Genomic DNA, 27,981 nt, shown 5'->3' on the forward strand with positions numbered 1-27,981 from the left:
TCTCCGCTCAGCACGCCGTTACAACGAGTGTGGAGAGAGAGACGAGAGACAGAGATACTGACTGAGGCTTTGTGGAACTGAGGAAATAACACCATTTAAATCGAATAGGATAAAATATCTGCCACAACAAGTACAAAAAACGAAATTGCTAATACACCCTCAGGTTGTACAGTAGTGCAGTTTTAGTGTTGCAGTAGAGCTGCTGAATGCAGCGCAGTATTTGGTAAAATCAGTAAAACACAGGTACTGCGATTCTGAATCAGTTCAGTGAGACGTTCAGTGCTGTATTCCTGTTGGTGATTGGCTCGTTAGTTTGGTAGCTGATTTGTGATTGGCTCGAGTCGTCAAGTGATTGACAGCCTCCCCCCTTTGTCCCGCCCAAGTCTGAGAAATGAAAGTAAAATTGTTTGGTGCAGAACCGTCTTTCTTTCAGATGTGAAGATGAGCTTAATAATTTGTCTTTTTCTGTCAGGAGTTCTGTTCATCTGTGACGGTAAGCAGAGATTTAAACACTTCGTTTAAACAGCTGCTTCAGTGAGGAGAGTCTAATGTAGTTCAGTCAGACTGAAATGGGGAAGCGCACGGTGCGTCTCCGTCTTACACTCCAGATAAAACATGATCTTAAATGCTCTTTCTGCGACACAGTAACACAGTAAATGGTGTTTGAGTCGAGCATTTGAAGAGAAAACAGGTTTTAATTGCGAAATTTATAACCTGAAAGTAAAAAGCAAGCAATCATGTGTCACATTCAATAGACCCACATCTTGACTCAGTAATAGGCCTGTATATTAGGGGTAGAGGACTAGGGCACGAGTTATAATCCCAGTGTTTTTATTTTTCCATTTGAAGAACACGAAAGTAAAGCAGGAAAAGTGGTTAAAGCAGATATTGCATTAAAGGCAAAGGAGGTGTTTTATAATTGTTTTTGTCTTTTGGACGAAAACCAGGATGAAGAAGGAGAAACAGCTAATGCCTTTTTAATGTAAATATTCAAAGGATGTGTTTTGGCCCTTGCAGATAAAACACCTTGTAGGCATACCAGGCCAAAACATTGTGTCATATTATGACGTACACTCTTATAAAGAACAGCATTTTCAGGACACACTCTCTCCTAATTCAACTCATTGTCTTATTAGATAAATAGATAGATAGATAGATAGATAGGCATTGTCATTGTTTAAATATGTAGGAAAAAAACATTGAGCAGCTCCTGAATTGACAGCAAGGACATAAATAGAAAAAGAAAATAAAGATAAATAAGACCAAAGATGTAAAGATAAACACAATGAGATAATATATACAGTGTAAAACAAAATGATATATGGTGCAAGATGAAAAATGTCTCAGTCTTAGTCTCAGTTTTAGTCTAAGGGAGCTGTAAGCTCCTTGTGGGCTGGGTCATGTGTGTAGGGTAGGATAAATGTGCAGAATATGGGGTCTTCAGGACAGGGGTTGGGAACCCATCATTTAGAGAACCCAATGATACCATATTCCGCTGCAGTTATGTATTGTAGCGTTTACTGCTATGAAAGAAGGACATACAGCTTATGCACAATTCATTGTGCTTTGTTAACAGCTGTAGTTGCCCACAGCTTCGCCACACACAAACAGGCTTTAGGCTGACAATTAGCTCAAGAATTAGCTCAGGCTAAGGCACTCCCCCCAGCAGGGGAGAGCACATTTGGCTATGTCTGCACTCCTCGCATCAAAGCCCCCGACTGACTGAGTTTTTCCGGCTTTATAGGCATCAACTCAGAACAAAGTGCCTAATCCTGCCTTTACAATAAATACTGTAATAAATAAATGCCATAAAACACTTAACCCAGAATTAAACATGTAAAACATTTATGAACATGCTACAATATTTTTAAATTGCTTTGACTCCACCCTGTCCTGACCCCATGCTTTTTATCTTTTTTTCTGCTTAAAAGTTATGAAAGTTGAAAAGGTTCAAATATGCACCTTTTCCTCTTGGAGAGTGAATGTAGAACCTTTCAAACCCATTTAATGTATTCAGGTGTGGATACTCCACCCATATTTGAGTAAGCACCAAAGAACTGATCCTTGGTCCGCCAAAAATAATAAGTCTTGGTTCATTTCCAAGTGAACTCTTGTTCGCTGTACTGTCTGTGATAGGAGGCTAAAATCTGTGAGCAGCGGATCTGGACTTTATGGAGTGATAGGCTAATGAAAGTTATAATAAAATACATTTTTTGCACTCATGGAAGCAAATATGAAGGTAACTGAGCATTTGCATCCCTGCTGAATTTCTGCCCAATCAAAGAACGCTCATGTGTGTAATTAGATGAACTTTAGCCATGGCAGTGTGAAACATACTGATCCAGATGAAACACCTAAACTCTGGTGTGGAATTCAACAAATTAACAAGGTGTGAAAACAACCTTATATTGTTTGTACCCTAAGAGAATAAAATTTACCTAGACAGTGCTCCTGCGATGGACTGGCGACCTGTCCAGGGTGCATCCTGCCTTCCGCCCAATGACAGCTGGGATAAGCTCCAGCACCCCACCGCCACCCAGAAGGATAAGCGGTTTAGATGATGTATGTATGTATGTATGTAGACAGTACTCTTTGTCTTCTTTCAGGGCTCCATGTGCTAGGTCCCTCTGATCCTCTGACTGTGGAGCTGGGGGGCTCAGTGATGCTGCCCTGTTATGTTGAAGTCCCAATATCACCGGAAGAGCTGGAAGTGGAGTGGAAGAGAACAGACTCTGACACCTTAGTACATTTGTTTCAAGGTGGAGAAAGTCGACCAGAGGCTCAGGACCAGGCTTACAGTGGACGAGCCAGTTTCTTTACTGAGGAGGTTGAGCGTGGAAACTTCTCTCTCCTCCTCACAAATCTGACCACTAAAGATGCAGGAGTTTACAACTGTTCTGTTTACAGACAACAGGAAACTGGTCAAACATCAATTGAAATAAAGGAGATTGGTGAGTGAAACTGATTTTAATAATGTTCTATAGAAAATTATTTTGACTGTAAAATCCTGAACAGGATGTCTTATTTTATAAAGAACAATATGTGAGAAAGTTCAATCAGTACAAATTATGCACCGGTCATGACTTTTTATGGATTTTTTTTACCAGAAATGTTCAGATTTTCTTTTGCTTGATTTGATTAGCCTTAAACTCACCCTCTGTTAGTTAAATATAAAAATTGATCATATTAACACAATTCTAGTATAGTTAGCCAATTTTACAACATAAATAACATAATGAACCAAACTGCCTCTTTAAATTAGTAAATGAAAAATCAGTTCCATATCACACAATCAAATAAAGTGGCACATTGAAGAGGCAGCTGTTTATTTAACACAATATAGTCAAGCATATGTAAGCTATGACATTTTAGTAGCAGCAGCATTAAAATACAGCACTCATACCTGCCACACATTTCATTAATTGGTATATTAATTGGCCAAAATTAACACAGTGGTAATGCCTATTGTGTGTTTGGTCCAAAAACTGCTAATCTTGACCATTTCCGATTGTGCGTCCCTGTTTTGTATGAATTAGCTGAATCCATTTACTAACAATTTTAATTTGAGATACAGTGAGGTGCCAGTTTATAAGATACACTTATCTTTTATGTAAACTCATCGACAATTTTATCAGGAACACAAACCTTATAGGTGCTATTATATAGGTTTACAATTACTGATTGTAGCTGATTTCTTCCTGCGCAGTTTATCAGCATTTTATCAGCTCTCTATCACATACATTACTGGTCTTTCTGAACACAGGACTGCTGTTGACCAAATATTTTTTGATTGTAGGCAGTTCTCAGCACAGCATTGAAACTGGCATGGTAGTGGCATGGTATTGTGTGGAACACTGGTATGAGTGTATCTGGCTCGGTGGTGTTACTGGTATAAAGGATAGCTAACACAAATTATGCATAGCAAACACCCATAAGTCACCCATAAGAAATTTCTAATAATAAGGGCAGTAAGCTTACAGACTGTGTACAAAGTCCAGCTACACGCTGATGTGCTCGTACCAGTGTCGTACACTACCATCAGTGTCACTGCTGTGCTGAGACTGATAGTTTCTGGTTAGTGGTTTCTTCCATTGATAGATGAGGTAATGAAAGGCAGATAACATATCTAAAAATGCTCCTATCTCCTACCTGGTACAAGGTACCTAATAATCTAGTACACACTGCATATTTTTATTTGTATATTCTGATCTGAGGCTTTAAAATTAAATTCAACACTACTGTTTCAAATGATTGTTTTTCAGAGTATTTGATTGTGACTGGAGGTCATGTTGTGTCTGCATATGTGGGTGAGGACATCACTCTGAATTGTTCTGTGGACTCCAGTGTCCCACCTGAAAAGCTTGAAGAGGTCTCATGGAAGAAAGTGGATCAGCAGATACAAGTGCTGATCTTCATAAACGGTGAGGTCCAGACTGAATCAACCCATGAGAGATACACTGACAGAGTTGAGTTCTTCAGCCCTGAAGAAATCCAGAAAGGAAATTTCTCATTTAGACTGAAGGATCTCCGAACTGAGGACAAAGGCCTGTATATATGTGAAGCATTCTCTGGGGAGTTTGCTGCTAACACAACTGTGGAAGTGCAGCAGCTGGGTAAGTCAACATTTTTGTACTCTTTGTAAGGTGTATAGAGGTGCACCGCAGTCATAAGTCACTAACGGACTTGAAAAGTTTAACATAAAAAGACTTTTGAGTTTTCTTTAAACTAACAGTGTACAATTTTAATATTCTGAAGTTTTAAATTCAAGAAGTGTTGTGGGAAGGTGCTTGAAAAGAAAAAGGAGTCACATAGCAGTACTTCCCCATCATTAAACAAGAAACTAAAGTAGGTGGGTAGACTAGCCTGAATCATTACTCAAGTATTGATACTTGGGTAAAACAATTTAACAAATAAACGTAAAAGTACCTTTCCAAAAAAAAAAAGAAAACATTTTGACTTTATGTACAAAAGTATCAGGTCAAAAAACCTACTTAAGTACTGAGTAACTTAAAGAACTGCAGTGGAACTTGTCAGAACTTCCAACATCTATCAGCACAGGAACTGAAGACATACGGCTTTGGGATTCCTTAGGTCTAAAATAAAAAGCTAAAGGTCAGAAGTCAGAAATGAGATGAATACAAAAAGCAGTAAAGATGTTTTTACTGACAAAACATCATGAAATTAATAGATAGATAGATAGATAGATAGATAGATAGAAACAAAGAAAGAAGGAAAGAAAGAAAGAGAGAACTTTATTGATCCCAGAGGGAACTTGCAGTGTTTCAGTAGCAAGACATATAATTGCACATAAACTTAAATATGCTATGCAGAAAAATAGAAAATAGAAATAAATCTAGACATAAGTTAAAGTACAAAACACAAAAAGTAATTAGTAGAACAAGAGTACAAATCCATCATTATCTTGCTGAAGTACATGTACTTGGGTAAAATAAGATTAGGATGACATTTGGATGTAATTGACAGGCTATTGATTGGTATTTTGATAGTTTCCTACTGTTCGTTTTTTGTGTGGTATCCACTTTTTTGTCAAAATTCTGTCTATTTTTAAATGTAAAGGTTAAATTCAGATACAAAGTCCAGTGCAGATCTGATCACTGATAAAGCAGTGTGATCTAGTGGCAGAGGTGAACTGGCTTATGCCAGAAGAGCAGCAAATGGCAGATGGCAAAACGCCATTAAACCACCAGTCATCGCATCTCCTTCAGTTCCTGACCTGATTTTAGATTGGTAGACCTAATCTGCCTAAGCTTGCTGAAATAAAGTGTCCGTTTGGTTATTATTTACTGCTCCATGTCATTATTTATTGTCTTGCTACAAAACATTACATTTTAACGTACATAGTCCATGACTGGGCGGCACGGTGACGCAGTGGGTAGCGCTGTCGCCTCACAGCAAGAAGGGCCTGGGTTTGATTCCCGGCCGGGCGACTAGGGTCCTTTCTGTGTGGAGTTTGCCTGTTCTCCCCGTGTCTACGTGGGTTTCCTCCGGGTACTCCGGTTTCCTCCCACAGTCCAAAAACATGCAGTCAGGCCAATTGGACGTGCTAAATTGCCCCTAGCAGTGTGTGTGAATGTGTGTGTATGTCTGTCTGTCTGCCCTGCGATGGACTGGCGACCTGTCCAGGGTGATACCTAGTCTAGACACAGTGGACTTCTGTTACAGAATCTCTTCGTACATTTATCTACAAATTGAAATATTAGTTAGATGTTTTATTCAAGTATGCTGTTGTGCCACTGAATAAAAACCAGTGAGATGCAGCATGTTTGTAGACAAAAGGAGTCCTGTAGCATTCTTCAGACAGTCCCAACATCATTTAGCGTTGGTTTAAAGAAATATTTTAATAAAAAAAAAACTCCAGACTACATAGTATGTCATACATACACAGCACATTAGTGGTGACTGTAACTAGCCTGTATTGTAGATGTGAAAAGTCATTCAATCAGTCTCATTACTTAAACTATGTTATGATGTATAAACATTGAATCCATTCACTCTTGGAGTGGATGTTAATCATTTTACAGTACTTCACAGTACTCTGTTGAGAAATCACACCCCTGATGATTTGACTGAAAGCTTAGTGTGTCCAGAGATCTCCAGTACTCATGGAATCATTCACATTTATTGTGACCATCATAGTAGTTGTGTGATGTTGGGAATGTTTTTTTTTTTGACAAACAGTATGGACACTGGTCCTCATTAACGAGCACCAGTATGGCACTGTGTCTCAAGATCGTTAGTGACCAAGTTCCCCCTTCATGGCTTCAGTTTATCTAGATTCATCACCAAATGGTTCCAGAAATATCACAGTGAGTTTGCATTGCTTCAGTGGCCTTCAAGGTCCCAAGATCTCAACCATACGTCTTTGGGATCAGATGACAGCGTTGTCCAGAATAAAGCTGCAGCCACCTAAAGGCTTTTTGTCCACCGGTCAGTGAAGTACAGCAAGATGCATTTACTAATCAGAACTCAGCACTATGTACCCTGCTCAAGTACCCATGTCTGCTGTTTCCCATTATGTAACAAAAACATGAAAACTACATATATATATATATATATATATATATATATATATAAATATGTATGAAGCTTGGTGGGTAGGTTTCACATCATAAGACATGCAAATGGTTCCAGTTTTACGCTCGGCCACACGTCACATAAGTGGGATGGTCTTATTGATGTATTGCACACAATACTGGTCATGCAGATGTTAGAATGTTGTTGGCAGCAGTGGAAGGAGTGGAAAGCATGCACCAGTGACATGAAGAATCTGGAAGACGTACATGAACCACGGAGAGGGAGGACCAACGGATTGTCTGACATGCGCAAAGTGACCCAGCAGCCACGATTGTGGATGTTCAGTGAGCAGTGATGCCCTCCATGAGTCATCCTGTTAGTGACAGCACCATTTGCAGATGGTTGCATGACGCAGGACTACATGCACACAGACCTTACGACAACTGCCTTTAACACCACGTCAACATCGCCAAAGACTGCAATGGTGTCGTGCCAGACTGTCCTGAAGTGACTCAGAATGGCAGCGGGTCGTCTTCAGTGACGAGTCCTGCTTTTGTCTTGGTGGAGGCGACCGACGAATCCATGTGTGGAGGCACCGTGGTCAGCGCCAAGATGAACAGTTTGTTGTCACATGGCACACGTCCAGAAGGCCTGGTGTCATGGTGTGGGGTGCAATTTCGTGCGATTCCAGATCACCTTTGGTCTTCGTTACAGGCGCTTCAGAGACGGAACTGACCAAGATAAAAATTATATTTTTACAGTTTGGAAAGATGTGTTCACATTTTAAGCATGGCTGCTATATTTTATTACTACAGAGCAGTGCATTTCAGCTGTTAATGAAAAAAAAAGGTATTAGGGTGTAGTTACTCTTTAAGTGTTATTTGACATTTACATTTTCAGCATTTAGCAGACATTCTTATCCAGAGGGCCTTTCAAAAGAGTTTTGGTGTATCCTAGTACAAATAGTACAAACTGCCTTTGAGCTGAGATGCTGACAGAAACAAAAGCCAGTACTGAGGCCTAAAAAGACAGAAACACAATACAGAATTAAGATAGAAGTGCAAAACAGTATACTTCAATATGTGCTAGTGTAAATAGCACGTATTGAATCATTTGTACATACTGTATGTACACATTTGACTCAACCCCCCAGCCACCACCACCACGTAGGTATCATTAATTTAACAGCCAATATTTGCATAGCATCGATTACAAGTTTTTTATAGGTAGAATGAAAGGTAAAAAAACAAGCTAAAATGTATACTCATCTGACCATAGCACACATTTCCATGGTCTTTCAGACCATCTGAGATGAGCTTGGCCCCAGAGAACTCTGCATAGAATTCATGTATGGCTTTCTCCTTGCATAATGGAGTTTCAAGTTGCATTTCTTGATGCAGCAGCGGGCTGTGTTAAGTGACAACGATTTTCCAAAGTACTCCTGAGCCCATGTGACTATATGTATTACTAGCATGACACTGTAGTGCCAACTGAGGGCTTGAAGGTCACACACATTCAGTGGTGGTTTCCAACCTTGCCCTACACAGACTGAGATTTCTCTGGATTCCCTGAATCTTTTTACCATCTTGTGCTGAGAGTTTTTTTTTAACTGTTTGACAATTCTCTCATGAAGTTTGGCACAACATGGTGAGCCATGACCACCGTGCTTGCAAAGACAGGAACTTCTTGTTTCTTTTGCATTTTACAAAACGTACCAATTTTTCCGGGAATGGGGTTTGTAGGTACCAATCTATTAGAAAAGACGTGTGGTGGTTGAAGTTTGCATATTTAGTTTTGGAGCCACAAGTAGTGAAACAAGTAATCTCAATTTTGTTGAGTATATGATATGAGGGTAAAAGATTTCTGACTTGTTTTATCTGAACATTAAGGCGATGAGATTTCATTACGTCTGTTTCCGCAAAATGTTAAATTTGAAACTCAAAAACTTAACATACACAACAAGTTACGATAAAGTCATATGCTCTACCTTAATCAAATAAAAACACATTGTCATTTGAAAAGTTTACATCAGCCTGCATACACAAAAGAGCATTTAGCTGATCATAGCATAATCATTCTGTATTTCTACTACAGGTTTTTCCAGTATGCACACAGGGATATTGCTTCTCTGTGTGCTGGCATTTGTATTTCCGGTTTTTCTAAGCTATCCAGCGTCTACCTCTTTAACAAAAAATGGTAAGTCATTTTTTCAATTGATTGCTTTTGACTTCAACAATATTTTTGTGTAACTTTCTGTTAACTTATTATCATCACTCAAACACAAATTCTGTGTTTCCTCTGTAGACGACAGCAGAAGAGCCTTAGCTGTACAGTACACACTTGTCTGTTGTCCGAACATTACTATGTGCCTTGCCTTCATCCTTTGGGGCGTCACTGAGGGTAAGCATTGTGATTAGTTATTTTAAAAACTCTTAATAACTATGCCAGCAAGGCTTTTATTTCAAAAAAACTCCTTAACCAACGAGCACTGGTTGAACATTATGATGATACTATTGTGTCTCTGACCAAGGGGAAATGGAGTAATGTTGACCACATGTCGTTATCTTAGCAAAGCAGATTAGTTTTAGTATTTTAATAGTTAAGAGTTAGATGTAAAGAGTTTGGAACTAATTTTTTCAGTATGTTTTCATATACTCATATAATTTTGTGGTTAATTTCTAGGAGTGTACTGACAAACTAAGCTCAAAATCATTTGATTCCATTCACAATACTGAGCTCATAATTAAATATTCTAATTTAAAAAATGTGAAGGTGTTCATTCTATGGTTTATATGAATAAACATATGGTTAGCATAAGGCTGACATATTTTTATTAATTTTCTGTTCTCTTGGTCAGGTTTTGTTGCTGAAATTCTTATAGCAAGCAAGAAAGGCCTTGAAATATTTTTGAAATATTATTTTGAAATTATTTTGTATTATTCAGTTTGACAGAGATATTCACTGTCAGCTGTTTGTAATGCCTGAACTCATGTGAAACTGAAAGAAAAAGCTCAACGTCATTTATTTTTTTAATTATTATTTATTATTACTTTATCACATCTGTTGCACTAAAGCTGTCTGCTGCAGAGAAAAAAGGTCAAAGTTCATAGCTCTCAGACAGTTCTGTAGCCTGAAACCATCCCTCCTCCCCTTCAACCCCTTCTTCTCCTGCTAAAAAGTTCTTAATTCAAATTGATTTGTTTTGCCCTTTTTACAATTACAATTGTCACAAAGAAGCTTTCCAGAAAAGTCCAAGTCCAAAAAAAATAACAGAATCAGAATCACTTTCTTTCACCAAGTAATCTGTCTTGGTGAGTACACACATATATGACATGTAACATACTGAACAGTACTGAACACAGACTATTAAATGTTACTTAAGATAATAAGGCATTTAGCTAAGAGACAAGAAACATAAAAATGTAATGAATACAGTGTTGCTTGAAAGTTTTCGAACGCTTTAGCATTATGTGAATTTCTACATAAGTGTGACCTAAAATTTGATTAGATCCTCATTTAAATTATAACAATAGATAAGGATAACCTAATGAAGCGAATTACACAAACAATTATATTGTTTTTCATTCATTTATTTAACTAAGTGGCCCTTATATTTTGGTTGGCAAAAGTATGTGAACCACCTGAATCAATTGGGTGGCATTTAGGTATGAGTGCAGTTGACCCTGTCCTATTTCAAACATTAACCACCATCAAAGTCTGGCCTTAACAAAACACATTTGTTAGCACATGCCATGTCTCAGTTAAATGTTATTTCTAAGGACCTCTGAAAAACATTTGCCATTGGACTGGAAGAGGTTCCAAAAGAGTTTCACCAGAGTTTAGACTTTACCAATCCACCATCAGACAGATAGTGTACAAATGGAGGGAATTCAACACCACTCTTACCCTTCCTAGAAGTGGTCTTCCAACAGAAATGATTGAGCTAATTGAGATGCAGCCTAATTTGCAGCATTTTTGGCAACATTTTAGGTTTTCTCTTGAATTCTTGAGTAAAACACAATCAAAAGCCTGTGGAGTGTGCTAAAGGCTAGATTGTACAAGCAAGGACCGATGACTCTGAATCTGTTAATATTCTTTGTGGAGTAGTGGTCCAGATGCCTTACGATGTTTTCCCGTGTTATTAAAGAGGCCCATATAAAACCTAAATTTCCTCGCTTTTTTGATACAATAAGAGTTGCTGTATTGTGTAAACCTTCAAATTTCAAAACATTCACCTCAGCAGTCCATATATTTGAGCTGTGAAGATTTTAGTACCGTCACATACCGCTGACCACCTCTACTTCTGACTTACAGTGTATTCAGTAGTTCTGGAGTACAGAGACACAACTGTGGCTGAAACAAAAATGCTTTCTGTTTAGCTTACTGTATTTTTGTTGGTGTAACACCTTGTGTTTTGACTTGAAATGTAAAGGACACTTTATTAAAGCTGTTTGTTTTGCTCCAGGGTTCTTCACCGAGGCTGCCACTTGCTCGGCTCTTAATCTGCTAAGAATTCTTTTCCTGTTTTGGATTGCTCCTTATCTAAAAACATGGCAAGGTATGTTTTACTGAGCAATGTGGAATAATGGGCAGTTACTATGAAGAAACATTAACATTTCCTGGATATTTGTTTTATTTACTTGAAAATAAAACAAATGGGAAAAAAATATATATATATGTGTGTGTGTGTGTGTGTGTGTGTGTATATATACAAGGAATGTATATTTATAATGTTTCCCTGATGAAAATAATGACTATAGTTGTGGGCTTGTTGTCTTACAGGAAACATCAGAAGATTCATTAAACAATCAGCAATCACACTAGGGTATGCTGTGATAACTAGTTTTGCTTATTCAGGTACGTATGCATAAATTATTTTATGGACAGGTTACAGTTTATTCATATATACACACAATCATAAAACTATGGAAGCAAGTATACTTAACAGCAGCTTGCACTGTCAGCAGCACAACTGCCTTTTAAAAAAATAAGTGTGCAGTTCAGTGTCCTTAATGCATCATCTGTCATGTATAACTAAATCGTCACGTTTTTTTAGAGCCAATGTTTGGCTGAGCTATACTATTTATACATAAACAATTTTGAAGAAATAGTGGAATAAATCTGTATAGTATTTCCATATGGGAATAGTTTGGCAAAAAATCAAATGTATATGATTTTCCACTTAGCCCAAATGCAGTCAGCCACAACATGTTTGTTTCTCAAATTTTCCTTCTTTAGTTTAGAACAGGAGCTGCTAGGCTAACATTGCTAACGAACACTAGGAGTCAATAGTCTCTCAGTGCGTTTGCAGAAATATATGCCCAAACCGCAGTGCTATACTGAGCATTTAACGTATCTATGCGACACTGTGTGCTAGAGGCCTTCTTTAGGAAGCACACCTGATACTAGATAGGTTTACCTTTTGAAGTGTCTACTAAGTTCCAGTTGGTTTTTGGTGTTTGATTACACATTAAGCTATAACCTTTACTAGGCCTCAAGCACTAAATACAGATATTCTCAGAATTTGATTTGAACAAATCTAGTTTCTTGTAAAAGAGACTTACTGTGGTGATCTACGCAACTAGTTTAAGAAACAATAATATTGTTCAGAAATGTAAACATTGTCAGTGTCAGTAATAAAATACACTGGTTTCCTTCATTTGGGCTCAACAGGCTGTTCTGGCTGGGTACAGGCTTACATGAGATTTAAATGACATGGTTTATTTCAGTGTTTTTAATCCTCCTCCGCCGCACAGTTTTAACTATTCCCTGCCTCAGCATACCTGATCCAGCTCATTATCAGCTGAATATCAAGCCTTTCATGAGCTTGATCAGGTTGACTGTGACAGGGTATAGTGCAGGGCAGTAGGTCCTCAGCAGCAGGAGCAGGAAACATTGATCTGTTGTTTTCTTCGTGTTCTAGGTCTTGCTCTGCATTCGTGGCGGTTATATCAGGGAAGCCAAAATATTGGAATACTGGTTCCCTCCGGATTTCTGCTAATACCACTGCTTCTGTTGTACATATTTAGCTTAATTCAAGGTAGGAATTAAAGCCCTTTATTGCATTACATTAAGCACAGACACTTAAAGTAACCTGTCAGGTTGCTGAGTTCTGTGTTGTATTTCCACATGCTCATTGCTTAATACTCTGCTCCAGATTTATTGCAATTATGTATCAGCTTGTAAGATTGAAAAATACAGTTCAAGTCAAATGTGACATTCCTTCTCATCACAGTTGTGTGTTAAGAGAAGAGTGAAATATAGCTCCTCCAGAACACAGTGCTACATTTAATACAGAGCAGCAGCAGACAAGTGGATGGTGACAACAGTACAAACATTCAGTAAATACTGGCCCCTGATCCTGATCCCAAAAATTGCCTGACCCCTGATCCCAAAAACTGTATAACCTTTGGTGTCAAATACTGCAATGGGAGTGTACACTTACGCACTAATAAGATCATTATCTAATTTCAGCAGTTCTCAGATTATTGAAGTGGTCATATCAACAGAAATTATTATTACTGAAAAAAAGAAAATGATTAAATCCTTTTCAATGATAAGAATTCAAAAGCTGTAATTATTTTTCCACAGTTCATTTTCAAATATTGCATTCAAGAGTTTTACCATTAAAATTATATTAAAACTTGGCAAAAAGTGGCCTATAGCAACTTTCTTATAGATCAGTATCAGTCTTTCATTAAATAGTGAATTCAACTGTATGCAGAATGCTACATGCATGTCTGCACAGTGTTATATTTATATATCAGAGTTGGAGTGGCCTGTGGTGGTGGGTGGTGGTGCCCAATGTGATATCTATTCATGACACTTAAAATCCCTGGTGGCACCCATGTATCAAATTAAAGCCATTGTCATATTTCAAGGATTTCAAGACAACTGGACTTTAGCCAAATAAACCGGTTATTCAGTGCGTCTATACTGTTAAAAGGATATCTTTCCTTATTTTCTACATTTGCGTACATGCACAAAGAGAGCTGTGACGAACTGCCTGCAAAGCAGTATAACAGACTTGCTCATCAAATTACTTCATTGTGTGCAATCTGGAACAATATTGTAGATAGAGCAAAGTATGTTACAAACAAAAGAAAACTTGGCAAGAAGATAGAATTTTACGTCACCAGCTTCTTCTTCAGTGGGTTTATTGGTGGGCCCAATAACTCAGCTTTATTTTTATGTTGCTGAAAACACACCAAACTGTGCCAAACACAGTGAGGAGAAACTCTCTCCAGCACTAACAGCTAAAACCACAGATTGGATGTGGATTTTCTGATTTCTGTATTTCTTTTTCACCTCACCAGTTTGTTAACCACCATGTTAGCTGTTAGATTCGAAGTGACGAGTACAGGAAGAGCCAGAGGGATTAATACAGAAGGAAGTGTTTGGGTCTAGACAGAGGATTTGCCAGGAGGAAGAGTCCCATACCCACACTACATAGTTGTCCCCATTTGCTTTGAAAAAATGTCACCACTTTTAAGAGTTCTACAGTGACCACTGCTTTATTGTATTAATTCCAAAGTTAATAAATAAACAGATAGACAGGTGGAGAACAACTTTACACTATCATACCTTTTTAGCTACCATTTCTTTAGAACATTTTTAAAACTATTCTCTGCTTGTTACTGTTTAAAGTACCCTTAGTCATAATTTACCACAGTCAACCACAAAATTAAATTTATCTTGAATAATAAATTGTTCAATATTTTAATATATTATTGTTGTGCCCAATAAACAACTAAAATGACACAGAAGCATCCCTAAACCTCAACACTCATTAAGAAGTAAAGATCTCAGAATATGTGTGATTATGCAAATTGTAACCATCCCCTTGCCTCCCTATTTCTAAACTCTGCCCCTTTCCCTCACTAACCTGCACATTCTCTCTTTGTTTTATGAGTCAAGGCAGAAACAAAGTTCCCACTCTAACTTTAATAATCAGAAAGATCCTGTTTTTCTGTCACTCAGGTTCTCAGATTTTATTCTTTATCCTCCAAACTTGCCTCAGTGCAGCTTCACTGAGCTGGAATTGCTGGTAGTGTGTGAAGTTGTTTTAGCCTTTTTGCTAAGATAGCGTTAGCCTCTGATGCTAAACGGGTGAACCAAAGGTAGCTTAAGATCACAGTGCCACACACAAACACAGGTTTACTTGCTCAAGTTTGAATCTTTATCCTCTAAACGTGCACAGGGGGTGGTCTTTGCACTAGGTAGAGGTAGGCAGCTACCTAGGGCCCCAGAAGCCAAGGGCCACCAAGTTTGTCACTGCACTCCCAAAGCTAACCTTTGTTTTTTCAGTAAGTGCTGCACAAACTCAGCAGACTGTACATAATGCTAGCATTAAAGTTAGTATAGATAGCTCCAGTATTGGGCTAATAACTCAAAAAATGAAATCCATTACAAGTTATTAAATACTGCTCTCAAACTGTAATGGGATTACTCTACTAGTTACTTATTGGAAAAAGTAGCATCTCATTACTTATCACTTTATAAGTGTACCCTGAGGGACTCCACACAGGCTTAAGGTCTGAAAACTTCCCATATTTTGTGAACCTAAGGCAAGATAAGATTCGACTCATGTAATGGCCATCTCACTAAAATGCTTTTAGTTTATACTGTAAAATGTCATGATCTGCTGTGTTTCAAATTTCTAGAAATGTTTGGTCCGCCATGACCATACCACTAAAATTACTTACACTTTCCTCCTTTTTGATAAGGTCAGTAGAGGTCAATTTTCTTTAGAGCGGACTCTCTGTAGCTCATACAGTGTATTTTGACTTAAGATTTGACTCTTTTCTTAAAGAATATTTTCCATGACCTTGGTACAATATGAACAAAATTGAGATACTGAGTCTATAATTCCCCTCCATCTCCTTGTTCTTTTTAAAGAGAGGAAGAATTACGCAACGTAACAGTTTGTCTCCTCTGTAGCATGTGTTGCAAAACCCAATGGCATGTAGCTTGGTCAATCAGTAGTATTCATTTTGACACTGAATGCAGCATCAAAGCACCTGTGAAGCAAGAATCTGAATAAGGATCATTTTTCCAGAGTATCTATTGATGGAACTTTTGACCTTCAGTCTTTAGAGATTTTAGTCTTTACAACTATTGTAAGAGCATCCTTGTTTCATTTACAATATCAGCAGCAAACTGTAACTTTAAGCTCCGAAATGTAAAGATCCTGTTCTTATTTTTCAAAAACCTTTGCTCAAAAGACAAAGACTCACCAGCATTATTGTGTTCATCCATTAACATTAAGTGTGTGTTAAAAGAAATGTGAATCTAAATGTAATAGATACTCACTTACTAAATAAATGCTGATTATATTTCATAGACTTGTGGAAAAGCTTAGGGCTGAATGCAGTAGGTATTCACTAAAACAACGTAGGCAGATATTACTTGTGCTGTAACAAAGCACACTCACTTACATCAAATAGCATGAGGAAAGAAAAACACCCCTGGTTGGAGGACAGTACAGATTGTTCCTAACTTTAACTAGTTCAATCTCTGTACTATGACAGTGCCCTAATATACATTTGCTGTCAAAGTATTGCTGAGTGACTGGAATAGGGAATCAGAGTATAATATGACATCTTCCAAACTTCACAGAGAAGAATCAGTGGTGGTGATCAGAATTTCATTCTAGTTTCAACAAATCATGTAACTTGGTTCCAATCAGAGTTCCATGGTGAACTGAGGGACAGTAAAACAAAAGGGAGCGCACTAAACATGGGAGTCTGGAAAAACTCTAGGAAGCTGAAGGGTCAGATGCTTTACATTTATGATTTGAAGTTTAAAATAGTCTAGTTACACAGGCAAGCTTTAGAGGGCCCTGTAATGAATTTCAGCTTACTGGTGCACAGTAATTTTCACAGCCTGGAAAATCTCTAGGAAGTACTTTATGCTTCTTCTGGAAAGCATACCAAATAGCTTGTAATCTAAAATAAAGTAACCGTAAAAGTGCAGCCATCTCCAAAGAACAGCCTAAAAATAAATTGTCTTATTTAATTTGAAGAATCTTTCAATAATGTTACGCCCACTTCCAAAATTGGAATTCCAACAACCATGGTGAAGTGAGGGACAGTAAAACAGAAGGGAGTGTACTAAACATAGGAGACCAAATATCAATCAGCCTTTATTTAAACTCAGGGTACATTGACGGAGACCTTCATTTACACTGTACCTGAACGTTATAAAATAAGAGACTGAAAAGAAAAAAATATAAACCTGTGATCATAAAAGTGTAACACAGAAATAAAAACAGAGCCCAGGGGCCGTATTATAGAAAGTTTGTATCTTTTTGTGTTAACTTAAGATCTGACAGGTCAAGATAAGATTTTTCACAAATTTGTATTACAGAAGCAAATCTTATCTTAATTTAAGAATCTTATCTTACAGCATCTTTTATCTCAAGTTAGGAAATCTCAATTTCCTCGACTGAAGTCGACAATCAACTGTCGCGTCTGCTACCTAGCATCCGACCATGCGCACAGCTGAAACGTAAACAAGTTAGTTAGTCAGACAGCTAACGTTAGCTACCGTTACTGATGTAAAAAAGGTCAAACAAAACTAAAGGGCGATAACTTAAAGGTAAGAATATTATGTCAGCGTTTTGTGCTGTTTATCAGCGTTTTATGCTCCCTAGTTTCACTTTCAATACCCAAACGCTTTAGCCGAGCGCGCTAATGTTATTCCTCCTAATAAACAACACACGCTCAGCTCCGTCTCCTCATTATTCACCACCATCACTGTAATTTTTTATCTGACGAGTTTTCATCAACAATAACACACAAAGGTAATAAGAGGGGCGGTGATTGTGTCTGCAGCGTCTGGGGCTTTTAAAATGCTGTAGATGAATAACATCGTTATGCTACTTCCAGTGAACTGTGCTGCCTATCACTGCACAAAACAATGAAAACAGACAGTTAAAACAGAAGTTAAGAAGTTAAGCTCTGGGGTTTATCTTAAAGTTTAAGGATATTTAGGATATTTTGGCAACTTAGGGTGTCTCTGTAATACCGTTTGCTTATCTGGAAATAAGATAAGATTATAGACTTAATAACTGTTGTTCTGTAATGGCTTCTGTCCTAACTTCAGTCTTAACTGAAGTTGCCATGACAACAAAGCAGATAAGATATGATCTCAGACTTAAGAATTTTCTGTAATATGGCCCCAGACACATAACAATAAGAACTGCAAAGTAAAGGTCAATTAAAACAACTAACAGTATCAAAATCAAATGAACACCTGAAGTTAAAATAAATAAATACATACATAAATAAATGGAATAATATAAATATAAAATAATAATATTAAAAATAGTGAAAATATAAAATAATCAATAAAAATGAACAAGTTTCACCTACTAGAACCTAAAACTAAAAGATTTAGAGGGCGAGCAGTGGTGATTTAGAGATTAAAAGTTTAAAATAGTCAAATTACAGCAAGCTTTAGAGTGTCCTAATTTTCCCACATAAAATTTTGTTTCACATAAATAAAAGTAAAGCGAAAAACAAAAGGAAAAATAAAGACAAAGTACTTTGTACACAAAGAGTGAAGAAAAATTAAACTAAAGTGCTAAAAAGATACAAAGTGCAGTGCCTTAAAGAAATGAAACATCATTAAAAGGAAGTACAAAGTACAAGTACAGATAAAAAACCTAAAAAGCAAAGGTCTTAAGTGTTAATAAAATTAGCTTATTAAAGGTAAAGGGCAGTAAGAATAAAGTGCAAGTCTTAAAGCTCAATTATAACCACATAAGAAAAGAGGAACTTTCAACTTGGATTAAAAATCACTACATTTGGGCACATCTGCAATGTTCTGGCAGTTTGTTCCAGTTGTATGCTAGATAAGAGCTAAATGCTGTTTCAACGTGTTTAGTTTTGACTCTGGGCTCTACTAGCCATCCTGTATCCATGTATCTAAGAGACCTACTCACTTTATATTCTTTAGACACATCTTAGATGTATTCTGCACCTGAACCAGGGGTGAGGAACTGAGGGCCGGAGTCCAGCACAGTTTGGTGATTTCCCTGCTGTAAAGGAGTATATAGAGATTGAATAAAAGAGGTCTAAGAACTGATCCTCGGTGGAATTCCGTGTGCCACTGGCACACTGTCACGTTCATAACCGCAAATGGTAACACAGTAACTCCAGTAACTTCTAAATAAGGCCTGAGCCAGTTAAAGACTGTGCCAGAAAGTCCTTCCCAATTGTGCATCATGTCTAGAAGCATTTCATGATCTACAGTGTCCAGTGTAACACTAAGATCTAGTAATACCAGAGCTGATATGTTACCTGAATCAGTATTCAGTCATATATGATTTAACACTTCAGAATAACCATTAAGTTTAAAAAAAAATGCTGAGTTGATTGAAAATAACTTTTTCAACTGTCTTAGCTCTAAAAAGCAGAAGCATCCAGAGTTTTCTTTTTAAGAGTGGCTTAATGGCAGCTGTTTGTAGTGACTTTGGGAAAATGCCTGGCAGCAGTGAGCCATTAACTATTTGCTGCAAATCAGTTACTACAGAGTTAAAATGGTTTAGTTACATGATAGTGTGAGACAACATCATTGATTTAAGGTGCCAAACCGTTTCTTAGTCACTTGTATTAAATTGTGCCATAACAATCAAGTTATTTCTAGATGGGTCATAGAGACGGCATAGTTTCATTATTTTACTGTGTGGTATTGATGGTCAGTCTAATTGTTCTATCCGTATTTCATGCTGAACAGCACCCTCTACTGAGGAAATAGCTTGGTCTTATACTCCAGCTGCCACGCTTTGCTGTGAAAGATTATCTGGTGCAATCCTGTTTGTTTACCCTGTCGAAAGCATCGTCTGTAAGTGTTTCAGCCGCTGTCAGCTCAACCCATGAACATAAGTCAGAACACAGCATTCAGCTAACACCTCTTCCTACGGTAAAGCAGGAACCCAGCCAGCGTGTCGTCATCGACACGTCCCGGATAGAATGCGGCCCACCAGGACACCAATCCAGTCCACTTCATCTGAAAAATAGAGAGATTCCTTCTCAACGTGAGAGAGATGACCCAAAGCCTAGTGATTGGTTCAAACAACCTAAGCCAGCCCACAGCTCACAACATATAGCTTCATCAGCACCAGCTCCCTCAGACAGTCCTCTAATGATGGATCTAGCTAGATATTTAGCTCGACGAGAACTTGTAACTACCGGTTTATCTCACTTCGATGATCATCCTGAAAACTAAAGAGCATGGAAGGCTTCTTTTGTCAATACAGTTTCAGACTTAGGCCTTACAGCTAGCAAGGAGCTGGATCTATTATCAAAGTGGTTTGGCAAGGAGTCCCCTGCTTATGCGAACCGCATTAGGGCAGTTCACGTAGACGACCCTGAGACAGCTTTAAAAATGGTGTGGGACTAAATGAGTGCTACAGTTCTCCCGAAGTCATCGAAAGTGCTCTCTTTAAGAAAGTGGACAGCTTCCCTAGGATTTCAAGTAAAGACAGCCTAAAGCTGAGAGAACTTGGAGATCTCTTGATGGAATTGCTTTCTGCAAAGGAAGATGGCTGTTTACCCGGGTTAGCCTACTTGGACACTGCCCGTGGTATCGGGCCCATAGTGGAGAAAGTCGCCTATGGTTCACAGGAGAAATGGATTTCTCAGGGCTCAAAGTTTAAGGAGGAGTATAATGTCTCCTATCCACCTTTCTCTTTTTTCACTCAATTCAGACACGACCCAAGCTTCAATCTGCTAAACAGCAACAGCTCTCGGAGTGAAAAACCCTCACAGAAACATGCCAGCTACAGAATGCCAGTGTCTGTACACAAAACTGATATCTCTCCAACTGTAGATACAAACACAAGCAGCACTTTCAAAGACAATCCAGCCAGACACTGCCCTATTCACAACAAACACCTGCTGAGAAAATGCCGTGGCTTTAGACTTAAAACTACTGAAGAAAGAAAAGCTTACTTAAAAGAGAAAGGAATATGTTTCAAGTGTTGCGCGCCAGCTTCACACGTCGCCCGCGACTGTGATGAGTGTGACAGCAAGAATCACAATACAGCCCTCCATCCTGGTCTACCCCCATGGGCACCGAAAGCATCAGACCCCTCATCAGAGCATGGAGGGGAGGAAGAAGTGCGTGCATCATCATCACCTGCTGTAAACTCTCTGTGCACTGAGATTTGTGGCAAAGGGCTTTCAGCAAAATCCTGCTCGAAAATATGTCTCGTCAAAGTATATCCAAAAGAGAATCCTGAACGTGCCATTAAGATGTAGATCTTTGGCTACATCAGAGTTCTTTGATCTGTTAGGTATTTGCAGCAGTGAATTTCCTTACACGTTAAAAACCTGTGCTGGAATGACAGAAGCTTCTGGTAGGAGAGCATCCGGTTATCAGATTGAAGCTGCAAATGGTGGAGTCAGTCTAACACTCCCAACGCTAATTGAGTGCAATGAGATATTAAATAATCCTCACCTTCAGCGCATTGCTACGGAAATCCCGGCATTAGAACCTGATGCCCACATCAGTCTCCTCTTGGGCAGAGACATCCTCAGAGTTCATAAAGTGAGACGACAGATCAATGGACCTCTTAATGCAGCCTTCGCTCAGAAACTAGATCTTGGGTGGGTTCTCATAGGTGATCTTTGCCTAGGAAAAGTCCACAAGCCCACTGTGCACAGCTTTAAGACAAATGTGCTGGAGAATGGAAGACCATCATTCTTCACTCCATGCCACAGCCACACCTACTTAAGAGAAAGTGTCAACCACAGCCTTGAGTTACATGCTTCCAAAGGCCACTGGGGAAGCAAATTAGACGATGGACTTGGGCTCATTGTCTTCAAAAGAACATGTGACCATGACAGGCCCGCTCTTCCTATGGAAGACAAAGTCTTTTTAAGGCTTATGGATAAGGACGTCTACCAAGACAATTCAAACAGCTGGGTGGCCCCTCTTCCTTTCAGAAGCCCCAGACTGCCCCTTCCTAACAATAGAAAACAAGCCTTAACTTGCTTCTCCTCTCTAAGGCACACCCTGGAAAGATATTCGACAGCGATCACGCTGAGCCTGCACCTCCACTCAGAGAGGGAAAAGAATGCTGGTATTTACAGACATTTGCTGTTTATCATCCAAGAAAACCAAATCAAATCAGAGTTGTATTCGACTCTAGTGCACAGTGCAATGGCTTCTCCCTGAATAATGTTCTCCTTACAGGACCAGACTTGAATAATAGTCTCCTGGGTGTCCTAATCTGCTTCAGGAGGGAATATGTGGCAGTGACAGCAGACATAGAACAGATGTTTCATTGTTTCATTGTGCGGGAAGACCATCGGGATTATTTGCGCTTCTTCTGGTTTCCTGATAATGACCCCAACAAAGATATCATGGAATTTAGGATGAAGCTCCATGTATTTGGGAATAGCCATTCACCAACAGTGGTGATCTACAGCCTGAGGAGAGGTGCAAGAAAAGGCGAACAGCAGCATGGCCCTGACACTGGCAGTTAAAGGGGCGCCAGTTCTCTGTAGATGATGGACTTTTCACGCTTTGCTGTGAAAGATTATCTGGTGCAATCCTGTTTGTTTACCCTGTCAAAAGCATCGTCTATAAGTGTTTCAGACATGATATAGACACTAGTTTAATATTTTATAAGTATGTGAGATTTATGTTCGCTTTAGCTCTTTTTTCTTATTCATGTTGAAAAGGGCTATGTAGCCTTGTTCTTATATCATCCCATCAGAGCTTGTTTGAACATCCCGAGTGATTAGTAAGTCAGAGAAGATTCAGAAATGATCATGAAGGCAAAAATGTTGAGACCTTATCTAGAACGTGGTCTGAGTGTGCATCGGTTCTTTCACATGCTGTGGGAGACCAAAAGTGTCAAGTAAGGCAAACAGTTCTTCAGCATTATTGTCCATGTTGTGATCTATGTGGATGTTAAAATCACTGGTTATAATAAAATTAAGTTGTAATTAATGGAGATAACTGACAGTAGTTCAGCAGTCATCAGTAAAAGTTGCAGCTTATTTTTTGGGTCTGTAAATGATGAAAAAATAAAATTCTGGGAGCACCCTTCAATATGAAATAGAGGTATTCAAAAGAAATAAAGTTAACAAGTGCAATCTCTTTGCATCTTTAACTAAAGCAGCCACTCCCCCTCCTTTCTTACCAGTTTGGTGCGTATTCATAAAACTAAAATTTCTAGTGGCTGTCTCAATGAGAATAGTAGCACTGCTGTCTTCTGCTAACCATGTTTTAGTGAGAAACAGAAAATCTAGTTTTGTGGTGTAGAGATCTCATATTAAATAGAGTTAGCTTTGTAGAGATATAGGGAGTCCCTGTAGCAGTCTGAAGTTGTCGTGATACAGGAAAAAGACTAGAGTGGTTTGGTGACACCAATGCTGAAAGCTGAATGCACTCGATTCCTTCGGTTTCTAATCAACACAGGAATAAAGAACATAAGAGTCCTACTGGGTCCTGGTAGTTTTGCATAAAGATGCATGTTGTAGTGTAAAATGGTAGTGGCAATTTCATTAATATAGATATTGATATTTACAATAAATCACCTGGTAATTTGCTTAGTTGGCACCCTTAAGAAACTACAACTATAGTCCCTTTCAGAATTATGGGTGCCCATGGTACATACTATCCATAAGGAAAAAATAGTCATGGTTTATCAGCTCAGCTCAAACTATGGGAGAAACAGTAAGCTTCGACTAAAATTAAGTTCAAAGAAACAAAATATTTGAAAAATACTTAGTGTGGAATTGGTGTAGCTCCATTGCTGCTGTCCATGAATTTGTGTGCATGAAATCTGACAATGTTGCATAAGCTACATGTCCAAACGATTCTATTAGTACTCCATAGTGGCATGTGGAGGAAACACTGATGTTTCCATCCCTCCATATCTCTAAAATACTTCCACTTCCCTGTATGACTTCTTTAAATGTGAAGACGTTTTAGTGTAATCAAACTAACCTGTTTCACTTTATACGCACAAGCTTGGCCCTACACAGGGATTTTTTGCCTTCTCACAGTAGCAAATATTCAGCGACTGGCTCTCTTCCCAAAAATAGTTTTGTTGCTTATACATCATAAAGCATGACATCAGCTTTGGTTAGATCAAATTCAGCATGCTTTTATGAGACCACAGCGCACGTGTCTACACAGCACCCCTTCAGACCCAGGACAACTCTAATGCTTATAAACAGACACTGTTTAAAAAGGTTCACCCAGTCTGATGCTATCTTTTTTAAACAACGGTAAAAACTAGAGTCCTGTGTTTTTGAAGAAGGACTTAACTACATTATTGAATCTGTGTGATATGTACGTTTGTTTTTCCTATTAGAAATGCAATGCTTTCATCTTGACACAAAAAATAGTTTACACTTGTTGTCACTCTTCACCTGCTTGCCAGCTGTACATAAGTGTTGGATTTTAAATTATGGTTCTAACCCTTCCCATGTGCTCAGTCTTTAACTTGCTTTTTTTCATAATAATGCTAATGTTAATTATTAATGTTGAGTTTTAATTAGGGTTGCAACAAATATTGAATAAAATATAATAAATTTGATAATTAAAATATTATTGCATGCTTTCCACTGCATGGTGAGTCAACTGTCTGTCTGACAGCAGAAAGGTACTTAATGGAACTCCACTGGACATCAAGAGTAATACAGCTGAGTGTAGCACACGCTTGGGTACAGAGTGTTTTTTGAGCAGCTTTAAAACACTTGATCCTATAGAAGGGCTGTAGTCAAGCCCATCTTTGTAGAGTCCAAGATCATAACTATTCGACAAGGTCAAGCTTTGTCCTTTGCCAATGACATGTCATTACAGATCCTACTAATTATTTTTTGATATTTTCTTTTTGAATAAAGGACTTAAAAAAATCAAAAAAGAAGAATTATGGAATGATTGTCTAACAGAAGCTGTTAATTTTGGACGAATGTTTATTTCCGTGTATGTCACTACAGTAGGTAAGTAAACACTTTCTGTTCTTTTCACTGTTCACTTACACATTGTTTGATTTTTGTTCATATTGTCTACTATATTTCTCTTGCTGAATTGTACACCTTTTGTGACTTCAAATTGTGACTTCAAAATTTCAGTTGATTTTCAGTCTTAATCATTTGTCTGATTGCCATGAGCAGTGTTTAAGTTGAAGCATATCAACCTATGTAGTATTATTTCGGTTTTTCATTTTATACACATCTCAGTAAGTAAAATGTGTGTGAAAATGTGTGTAATGTGAAAGATCAATATGAAATAATTATATCAGCACAAAAACTTTTTTGAAGGCAAATGTACTAGACCACATTAACATAAATGTCATTCTCTCATTTTCAGCTATTGTTTTGTTAGCATTCCTGCAATTTCTGCAAGTATTGTTAATCATGTTAAGTAAGTACAATGCTCTACATATCCTTGTAGAATTCTATTTAATTATCAAAGGAAAATATGTGTTTCCTTGTGGAGGAAATTTTGGACCATTTACTGTCATTAAAAAGGTAATGAAACAAGTATGCATAAAAAATGCAGTCTTCAAAAATTCTTCTTCCTCCATACACAGAGCTGATCATTAAGACCAAAGAGTTCAAGTTTAGTTCCACCTGACCAGAAAGCACTCCTCCAAAAGGCTGCATCAGGTTCTAAATGTAGGCCCTTACACCAACTATCTTCTGATTATGACAGTTGGCCAATCAGAAGCTTCTACAAAAAAGTCATTACATCAGTTTCTGAACTGGTTAAAGAGACAGTGAACTTTTGGCCCACTGGAAATAAAATACAGTGAATGGAAGCTGAAATAAATCAGTTTTTTAAAATGACCTCTGATGTAAATAAAGCAGATGCCCTGACTGACTCACAGAAACAAATGTGTGGCAACATTGTGTGCAGTTGTGAAAAATTGAGTTTGAATGTCTTTAAGTGTATGTAAACTTTATACGTAAATATTTCACAAACATAAATGTCAGTGACAGGCAGGCAGCCTCCATAAAAGCATAACAATTTCCTTGAGCTATTATTTTGAATGATAAAACATTTTGAAATGCATTCCTCTGCCTGTGCTGTCATGTTAAAAGGCATGCCAAGCCCTATGTTAATTTTGGCTGGTGTCTGTTTTTTTTCTTTTCTTTTGTTTTTTTTTACCGTTGTTGTTTTTCCTTCCCTGCTATTAAGCAAGTTACATTCATGGACTCAAATATGCGAATTCCAGTTTTAGCTGAAATGCACAATGCTAGTCACTAGAGGATTAATATTTTAATCAACTCAGTCATATGATGGTAGTGCCTGATACAGCACCATATAGTAGCAGGCATATGTCTGAATCTGGCTTCCCTAATGTTCAGTAATTCATGTTAACACAGGATCAGGGGAAATGGTAAATTTAAGATATTTTCATGAAATAAAGCGCAAAGTTTAATTTGGTCATTTTAAACAAAAGATACATTTTAAGTGCTAAATCCTTCACATTTCACATTCAATTTGTAGTACTTTTGTAGTCTTTGTTTTAATTTACTTTTCTATGGAGCATTTAAAGACACATTACATTTCACATTATTGTTCAGTTTCAAATATTTTTTTTGAAATGTGCAGCACTTCCTTAGATGTAAAATGCAAAATTCAGTCTACACTGTTGTAATATCATTGTGTTGATGAGATTTTATTTAGGTTTGCACAGGGGTAACTGGAATGTTTGCTAAACTAATGGCAAACACTATCATATACCTTTGCTTGTTTTCTTTTACACAGGTGTCGTCATCATAATATTGAAGGGTAAGTCTAAATCCACATTGTTCATAGAGTTGTAAAGTCAGTTACTGTACTATACTGAAGAATGTTTGAAGTACATACAAACTATGAAATATCACCATTTTACATTTGCAAAAGAAAGCAGCAAACTCAAGAAGTATTGAAGTGTTCTAAGCTTTCCCTTACAAAACAATGTTTATTCAAGCGTGCTATTAGTATACTTCTTTTAAATTAAAAAATAAGGGACTTATACTGACAACTATACAGAAAAGTCTGTTTGGTGCATACTTGAACTTAATCTTTTGATCGAGATATACTTAAAAAAATCAGTATTTTTGTCTTATGCATATATAGTTTAAGTATACTTGGTTTGTAGTCTGGGGTGGGATAGCTTAGGGTAAACAGTACATGGGTAGAACTGAACATGATCTTTTAGGTGTTATTAACCCACATAGAATCAAAACATTTGACTGTTTTTATTGACAATTTTTGCAAGGTCTGAGTTTGATTTTTTTTATTTATAAAGAAATTTTTTATTTATTTTTTTTTTATCCTGAGTTTGTCTAACGGATTTTATATGTGTAGTTCACTTGTAGTGTTCATGTTAGTTAACTTTAAATCTACTTAAAGTACAATTAAAGGTATTTTTCAAGTATATAAATTAATACCTAGTAAAATGGCAAAATAATATACAAGTAGTGATCTACAAGTATTATATTAAGATCACTTAAAGAAAATTTACTAATATACTTGCAGTATAAAACTATTAAAGTAAAAGTTTACTGAGAGTACATTTAAAAGTGTATTTTTTATAAATTAAAAAGTGGAATAGAATTATTACGGCAATGGAGAGGCAGAGATGGCCACACATGTGCAAGGTGCTCCTCTCCCTGCTCAGGGACAGCTGAGGCCAATCCAGGTGGAGCATGGACTCTTTAAAAGACTGGCTGTCTTCAGCATGGAGGGGGGAGAGAGCCTGGTCTAAAGAGACTGAGGAAAAAGGACCTTAAGATAAGAAAGAAATGAGAATAGTTCAGATTGGTTTCTGTTTTTGTTCACTAATGTGTAAATAAAGACTCTGTTTCTTGGCCTGCATGGGCTCTCAGCCACAGCAGCTCAGCCTCTCTCCAGGCCGCCACCAGAGTATATAACTAGTAAACTAAAAGTATACCTATAAGTTTACTTATAGTGTAGTTCACAGTA

General features: G+C 37.7%; 1 protein-coding gene across 1 annotated transcript; it reads left to right on the forward strand.

Annotated features, from left to right (window-relative positions):
- LOC118808969 lies at nt 1-27,717 on the forward strand. The gene is made up of 12 exons (XM_036571847.1): nt 1-493; nt 2,607-2,951; nt 4,263-4,613; nt 9,130-9,231; nt 9,340-9,435; nt 11,501-11,593; nt 11,818-11,892; nt 12,959-13,075; nt 24,906-25,004; nt 25,375-25,428; nt 26,779-26,802; nt 27,677-27,717. The coding sequence occupies exons 1-12, from the start codon at nt 442-444 to the stop codon at nt 27,715-27,717; spliced, it is 1,449 nt and encodes a 482-aa protein (XP_036427740.1). The 5' UTR covers nt 1-441.
- The last annotated feature ends 264 nt before the right edge of the window (nt 27,718-27,981 follow it).

The sequence above is a fragment of the Colossoma macropomum genome, unplaced genomic scaffold (assembly GCF_904425465.1).
Source record: "Colossoma macropomum unplaced genomic scaffold, Colossoma_macropomum, whole genome shotgun sequence".
NCBI classification, from domain to species: domain Eukaryota; kingdom Metazoa; phylum Chordata; class Actinopteri; order Characiformes; family Serrasalmidae; genus Colossoma; species Colossoma macropomum.

What these genes read in the sequence shown, in the direction of transcription:
- LOC118808969 (XM_036571847.1), top strand. Translation starts at nt 442, where the DNA reads ATGAGCTTAATAATTTGTCTTTTTCTGTCAGGAGTTCTGTTCATCTGT. An exon ending in AGTTCTGTTCATCTGTGACG is followed by an intron (nt 494 to 2,606) that starts GTAAGCAGAGAT and finishes GTCTTCTTTCAG; the next exon opens with GGCTCCATGTGCTAGGTCCC. An exon ending in CGTCATCATAATATTGAAGG is followed by an intron (nt 26,803 to 27,676) that starts GTAAGTCTAAAT and finishes CTCCCTGCTCAG; the next exon opens with GGACAGCTGAGGCCAATCCA.